Source organism: Eublepharis macularius, chromosome 9, assembly GCF_028583425.1.
Source record: "Eublepharis macularius isolate TG4126 chromosome 9, MPM_Emac_v1.0, whole genome shotgun sequence".
NCBI lineage: Eukaryota > Metazoa > Chordata > Lepidosauria > Squamata > Eublepharidae > Eublepharis > Eublepharis macularius.
In genome coordinates this window covers 186,686-194,302 of record NC_072798.1, presented here as the reverse complement: position 1 = coordinate 194,302, position 7,617 = coordinate 186,686, and the positions used below count along the sequence as shown (strand labels likewise).

At 47.2% G+C, this 7,617-nt stretch overlaps 1 protein-coding gene across 2 annotated transcripts in view; it reads left to right on the top strand.

Annotated features, from left to right (window-relative positions):
* Nucleotides 1-912: 912 nt before the first annotated feature.
* GCNA (germ cell nuclear acidic peptidase) overlaps nt 913-7,617 on the top strand; it is a 40,698-nt gene continuing 33,993 nt past the window's right edge. Inside the window, exons 1-3 of one of the 2 annotated variants that reach the window (XM_054989322.1) lie at nt 913-1,000; nt 1,805-1,859; nt 4,577-4,611. In XM_054989322.1, the coding sequence (XP_054845297.1) occupies nt 1,810-1,859; nt 4,577-4,611 (85 nt within the window). In that variant the 5' untranslated portion in view covers nt 913-1,000; nt 1,805-1,809. Of the gene's footprint in view, nt 1,001-1,804; nt 1,929-4,576; nt 4,612-7,617 lie in introns of both variants that reach the window. The other variant, XM_054989324.1, reaches the window with a different exon arrangement.

Genomic DNA, 7,617 nt, shown 5'->3' with positions numbered 1-7,617 from the left:
GAGTAGCAAACACCCTTGAAGACCCCGATAGAATTCAAGGAGATCTGAACACACCAGAAGAGTGGCAGATTTGAATAAGATGTGATTTAACATAGGTAAGTGCCAGGTTTTCCCCTGGGTAACAAAAATGCAAAGCAAGCATGCTGGATGGGGGATACACTTCTTGGTAGCAGTGTAGGTGAACAAGATCTTGGGATACGGGTGGATGGGAAGCGAAATATGAGTGGTCAGTGTGATGCAGCAGCGAAAAAGGCAAACACAATCTTGGGGTGTATCACCGAAGGCATAACATCCAAATCACAGGATGTCACTGTCCCAGTATGTACCACCTTGGTCAGGCCCCACCTGGAGTACTGTGTGCAGTTCTGGGGGCCTCACTCCAAAAAGGATGCGGCCATAATTGGGACGGGTGCAGAGGAGGGCGACCAGGGGAGAGTCAGGGGCCTGGAGACCGAGCCCTGCGAGGAAAGGCCGAGGGGACCTCGGGAGTGGTCAGTTGGGAGACGCGGCCGCCCCATGTTGGCGGCGGAGGAGGAGGGCGGCGGCTGGGCGCTGGGAAAGCCTCCTCGCCCTGAGGAGCCGCCCGAGGGTGGCCGCGGCTGCCCGGGGCCGTGGCGAGGGGGGTCCTCGTCCGGGGGCGGAGGGCCCTGCCTGGGCGGCCTCCCCGGGGTCGGCCTCAGAGGCGGGTGGGTGTGTGGGTGGGGGTCTGACACGGAGGCCGTGGCGGAAGGGCGGGCCTCGGGCTCAACCCGCCCCGCCTGGGGCGGAGGCGGAGGCCTGACCCTAAACCTGGCCCGGCCTCCCGCGGCGCTCCCCCTCAGCGCCTCCCGCCCGCCGCAGCGGGGCCGCTCGCCGTGACCGGAAGAGGCGGGGCGCCAGCCGGGGCCGCTCTAGCCCCGCCCGGCCCGCGCTCCACGACCCCTGCGGACGGCTGGGCGGGAAGCTTGAAAGGCGGCGGCGGCGGCGGCCTTCGTGAGGCGCTCCCGAGGGCGGCGCGGCGGTGAGCCTCGGGGGGGCGCCGCCGCAGCAGCAGCCGCCGGGGGCCCTGCGCGGGTGGGGTGGGCGCGCCCTGCCGGGCAGGCCCCTCCAACTGCGGCCTCGGCGCTGCGCCCCCCCCCCCTCGGCCCCCGCCTGGATCGCGCGCACCGGGCCCTGCGCGTGTCCGCCGCCACTCGCGCGCTGGAGAGGGGTGGGGGCCGCGCGAGAAGAGCGGAGGGAAGGGAAGGGGCGTCTGCGGGGCCGCGCCCGAGGCCCGTTTTCGGGAAGGGGGTCCGGGGGCGGGGGCGGCGAGTCTGCAGCCCCGACGCCGCCTCGGGCGCCCGAGCCCGGCCTGCGCAGGGAAGGGCGGGCGGGCGGCGTTTCCAAAAAGGGGCCCGAAGGAGAGCCGGGGGCGGTCCAGGCCGGGGATGAGGAAGGGGCGTCGAAGAGGGGGGGCCGGCGGGGCTGCTGCCCAGGGAAGCCGCGGCTCTCTCGACGGGCCAGCCAGCGGACCCCCGGCGGGGCCTGTGAGGCGGCGAGGGGCTCCCGAGGGGAGGGCGGGGGGTGGTGGTGGTGGTGGTGGTGGGATCGAAGAGCCTGAACGGGCCGCGCTCTCGACGGCCGCGGGGAGCCGGGTGGGGGTGGGGCACCGTCTGGCACCGTCAGTTGAAAAGGAAACCGGGTAGGGGAACGAGGAAAGGTTGCCTCGCCTGAGGAGAACTGGGAGAGCAGATGGGAAAAGGGAAACTGGGCTAGGAGGGGCTCGAGTCTCAGGCGCAAACTGCGTTACGCTAAAATGTTTTTTTTTTCCTGTGGCTACTTTTAGGTCAAATGGCCCAGCACAGAATATCTACAGAATGCATTCTGGAGAGGACCAAAGGGTGAGCAGTTCCTAAAGGAAAAAGCAGTAGGATCTCCCCTGTTTACCAGTCATTTTGTCATCAAGAAATGTAATTGTTTCAGAACATGCCTGTTCATTTGTGGCCCCAAAGAAGTATCTGCTTTGTTACACCCAGTATAGAATGATTGCATTTGTTTCTCATTTACTTTTAAAGTGCCATTTTTAAGCCCCGCATCATCAAACCCCTAGATCTGAAGGGCCATTTCTTTGAGTATAAACCCCATTGGGTCTGTTTTACGCTTCACATCATTGTTTCTTCACTGAGAAAGGTTTGGTCTGCAGCAATCTGTTGCTGGGATTTCCAGGGGTTGCTCAGATACTTTAGAATGGATTGCTAATAAAGATTAGTGCTGTACGCTTCATACCTCTATTGGGGGGAGCCTGTAAAACTATATTCTTTCAGAAGGCCATTTGTTTTGAATTTTTATCGCCTACCCTTCTCATGAACTAAGGGTAACTGACAGAATCAGAAAATGCAGCACTGTCACGTGTTAATAAAATAATTCAGTAAATCATACCTTGTTAAACTTATATCAGTTACCAGTACCATCCAAATTTCACTACCGTTTTGGTTGCATTGTGTGGACTGTTAATATGGGCTGTTGTTTTTATTGATGATGATTTTATGATTGTGTGTATTTATTTTATTTATACCCTTCCTTTCTTCCCAATGGGGATCCAAAGTGGATTACGGTATTTTCTCCTCCATTTTATCTTCACAACAAGCTTGTGAGGTAGGTTAAGCTGTGTGTAAATGGCCCAAGGTCACCCAGCAAGCTTCCCAGCAAGCAGAGTGGGCATTCGAACCTGGATCTCCCAGATTCTAGTATAACACTTACCACTAGATTGTTGTAGTTTTAATATTACATAGGCTCCTGTTTCAGATGGGTAGAAATGTTGGTCTGCAGTAGAAGAGCAAGATTCGAATCCAGCTTTCCTTTAGAGATGGTGCAATTGAGCTCAAATCATAGTTTGCTGTCTAAGAAAATATAGTCAAAAACATTTAAAATGAAAGAAAATTATTGATGGGGCTCATCCATATTAATCTCTAAAGGAGTGGGATTATGATTTGGATCTCTGCAAAAAGAATAACAAATGCTTCCAGAATATAACTGTTCTCTCTGTCATATGTCTCCTTGTATATTTTCAAATGTTAATTGAAGATAAGGTTTCCATATACCTTCTGAAAGTCTGTGGACAGACAAAGGTAACCAAACTGATCTCAAGGTTAGAGTGCCTGTCCTCTGAGGCAAAGCTAAATCATCTGGGGTTTCCTAGGTTAGGGAAAAAAAGGATTGGTGAGTGATGTGACAGAGATCTACACAATTATACAGGATGTAGAGGGAGTGAATAGAGAGAACCTGCTCTCCCCCCCCCCCCCAACAATGCTGGAACTTGGGCTCAATCTGTGAAACTGGTTGGCGCTAGACTGAAGCCAGGTTAACGGAAGTAGCGTTCCGATTGACATGTGGAACTGATAACCATTAAATGTGCTGAAAAGGGGGTTGGACAAACCCCAACTCACAAAGCAAGTGCATTGAACAGCATAGATAAAAAGGGAGAAAATTATCATGGGCATAAATGTGTCTCGTTATTTATGTGACATACATAATTGATAATTTAGCCAGAGGAGTTAGCCGTGTTAGTCTGTAGTAGCAAAATCAAAAAGAGACCAGTAGCACCTTTAAGACTAACCAATTTTATTGTAGCATAAGCTTTCGAGAATCAAGTTCTCTTCGTCAGTCTTAAAGGTGCTACTGGACTCTTTGATTTTGATAATTTAGCGTAACAGATTGAGCATTCTCCCCCCCCCCCCCCATTTCTGCCTAGGTTATTCAGACTCTGGTTTTGCTAAATAATAAGGAGAAAGAGAGTTCCAAGTACAGGCCTTTTTACCTGTGCGTGCCGTTTCAACATGGCAAGCTGAACACATTAAAGAGAATGCCCTTGGCCATAAAACTAAGGAGGAAATTTTGCATACAGATTTGGGTAGGAAAATATTTGCCAGCGCTGGGAACTCTCAAAGCAGTTTTGCTGAACGTTAATGAGAGTAGTCTCTAATTATTGAAGCTTAGCCTGCCATATTTGGCAATCACAGACTACAATTTATACTTGAGCATTTTCTTCATCTGGCTATTACAATCAAGCAGATATTCTTTTGGCTCTGATGCAAGGCTATAGTTTTGACTGTGAGGCTGTGCTGGGAATGTGGAAATGGCTTCCTCACCTATTTTCTTTGTGTGGGAGCTTGATTTGTTACTGGGAAAGGAATAAGGGGTTTAAAAATGTCCCAGTCGCATAATAGTTATGAGTGTGTGTGTGTGTGTGTGTGTGTGCACATGTATGGTGGTGGGGGGAGAGGGTTTGACCCCCTCGGTTTTATTTGTGAATATTTCCCTTGCAAAATGTGTGCATCTTGGAGGGGGCAGAGCAGTGGGAATGGGGAGAAGGACAATGAGATGGTGAGACGATCCTTCTAGCATTTTGCATTAAACCGATTAAAAACTATCCACCTCTGGTAAATTGAGAATGGGTAATATGTTTATGGTCTAATTCAGTGATATTCAAGTGCAGAGTCAAAAGTTGGTGGCACTTTTCTGTGCTCAGTACCAGTCTAATTTTTGAGGTACCATTTTAATTTCTAATGTTGAATGTAGTTATAGAATGGATCGATAACGTTTTTTGTTTGTTTTGCAGTTCATCTTCAAGCAGTGATGATGAATTTGAAAAGTGTAAGTTAAAGCCTGTGGAACTCTTTTAAGTTTTGTAGGAGTATAAATGTTTTGTGCTTTCTTGACACAAGACTTTGTGTGTTTGTTCTGTTCTTGTTTTTCGTGCCTGCTTTGTTCTCTCTGGCAGTGTGGAGTGTTTGGTTGTCTGAAATACATGGTTGCTAGTTGATAGGAAGAAGATTTCTGTGGAGATTTCTGCAGAGATTATTCAGGCCACCAAAACTTGGTGCAAATGTCTTGTGCTATTGCCTTGCATATGGAATTTAAGCATAAGAGAGATTTTCCTCATGTCAGAGTGGATAATTTTGCTAGAAGTGCTAATGGGAAGTAAACTGCACACAGAATAGTATGTAGTATATTTTATTTAAATAATCTTAAACATTGACTGTCTGCTTCTTATGTTGGCAATTAAGAATAGGTTAAGCGTTCTGCTTGTTTGTTAAGCATCCATAGATTTGCCCATGTTGATAATGGGATATATTGACAGTTTTAAACAATACAAGGAGAATTTGTAGTATAAATTAACCAAATAATCTTTTCATCTCTGATGTCTATTGGTTCTTTAAACAAAACCATCCTTGACGGTTTTATTGAATGAATGAAAAAAGCTTTGATTTCTACTGATCAAATTATTGTCTGGATCTGTGTGTGTGTTATGTGCTGTCAAGTCGCACCGATGGCAATCCTATGAATGAGAAACCTCAAAAATGTCTAAAGTATGTTTATGTTGGAAGTACCAGTGGGAGACTTTGAAGAAGTTGCAGGCAGGACAGCCATAGTCTTTTGTGCTTTACTGGCATCCTAAAACAAAATGACAAGGAATTCTGAATCTTCTCATTTGCATTTTTTGAGCAATGCAGTAAGGACACCAGATTCCAGTTACAAAAACTGATTGGCCTCCTAGGCATGCTTACTTTGAGAAAGTTTTACTTTTGCGGAAATAAGCATATAATAAAGCTACCTGTGTTTGTTCTGTAAGGATGAGATATTCTGAAATAGATTAGATTTATATTTTCCCCATTGTGATCTATTGGTGTGATCCCGTGATGCTCCAAAATAAGCGCCGTATGCTCTAAACGAGGGACACGGCTCCCTCTAAACAGTGATGCCCCCTTGCAATCCTGTATTTCTGTTACTGCATCTTTATGTACTATCGTGATCAAAATTCTAGATGCATTTTTAGAAAGAAAACTTAGCTATAAGGATTAATGAATAAACTTTTTCTAGCAGCATAGTAAAACAGCTTGGAGATTTAATTAATGAATCATAATAAAAGGCATAGTAAGAGTTTAGCAAAAGTTGACTCTGTTAACCAGTACATTCATAGTGTTCTGACATGTCCAAATCTTCATCCACCCAGTCCTTTCCTTCCAATTAATCTGCCTTGAATCTTGGTGGGAAAGGTGAATAATGTACATAAATAGCATTTTCGTTACGTTCCATGCTTGCAACTAGACTCATCTCTGTTGCAGAGTTTACATTTGATGTACTTTCTTTTTGTATCCAGAGGAGAAGTATATTCAAAGTGTTCCCAAATGGGGGTGGGTTAGGGTTGAAGCTGAAGCAGTTTCTTTATGGCAAAATGTGGCAGGCCAGGGCACTGCATCCTGAGTCCAGTGGCCGCCTCCTCTCTCCAGTGTGTGTTGCTGCTGCTGCCCTCTGCCTTGGTCCAGTCCCCTTGTGGCCTCTTAAACGCAGAACGCAAAACTCATACTTGTGGCAACCTTGTGCCTTTGTATGTGTCTGCGTAAAACAAAGCAGCTAATGACCCACAACTTTCTAGGAGCAACAGCTGATAGTCAACAGGCAGGCAAAGATTTTTTTATATGTGGATGAGAAGAAAAGGGAAATTTCCATGCTTAGTTGGTAGGTAAACTGAATTCATTTCAGAAGTAAGCCTTTAATGTGAGATACAGAGCCAGCCATTGTTTCATCGGTAAGAGATATGTGTACATTTAAAATGCTTGTTAAGATTTATGTTAATCTCTGTGGCTTCTGTGCAGTCCCACATGGGATTGTACATGTGCAGGCCAGCCATGGCAATGTAGATTTAAGAATTCTGGTGCTTCCCAGAGGCGCACGGAGTCCCCAGTACTGGCCTCAGCTAGAATTTTCTCACTCTAATCAGTGTGTGTGTGTGTGTGTGTGTGTCGGGCGGGGGGGGGGGGCGGCAGACGGGGAATCACTCTTCTCTCAGTCCTTTCTTCACTGCTGTGGAGATTGGATCGGTGTTCAGTCTTTTCCATTAACTACTCTGAGGGAAATTTTTGTCTGAAGGACAAAAATTCTACCAATTGTATGGTGCTTTTAAAAAAGTGTACTGAGTGCAGTATAAAGATGGTGCGGTCGGGTGACTATGATATGATCCTTATATGCCTTGGAGAGGGCAATGTGGCGGCCTGCAGTGCGTGTCAGCAGTTCAAGTCAAAGGCTTGTCATGATAGACGGCATGAGCAGGGGTCATGGGAGAGTAGAGAGAGAATCACAACAGAAGTGTAGGAACAAACAAGCTACACAACCTTCTTCTAGTCAATCTGACAAGATCAAGCAATACTAGTGACATGGCTTCTAGACAGGCTTTCCCACTGCTGACAAGCCTGGGTGCTATCAATTGCAAAAAATGTTTATTAGTTGGAGTTGTGTTGCCATTTGGCAGAGGTCCTGTTAAATCCACTCTTCCCCGCCCCCCAATTACAGGAAGAAGTTGCACAACTCTTTCACAAGGGCACCATACAACATATGTTTGACACAAAAGTTACAGAAGGGTTTTATGCTGTTTCCTAATAGATAAAAAGAAAAGGGGCGTATTAGGCTTGTGAGCTCTGAATAAGCATTTAAAGATCTCAGTGTTTAGATTGGTTGCTGTTCATGATGTTCTCTCACCATTGGAAATACATTCATGGTTCTTTGTGTTAGTTCTAAAGGATACCCATTTCTACATTTCCATTCATACGGCTTGTCGAAAGTCTCTTTGCAGCTGGTGTGGCATAGGCCACTGCCAACCTG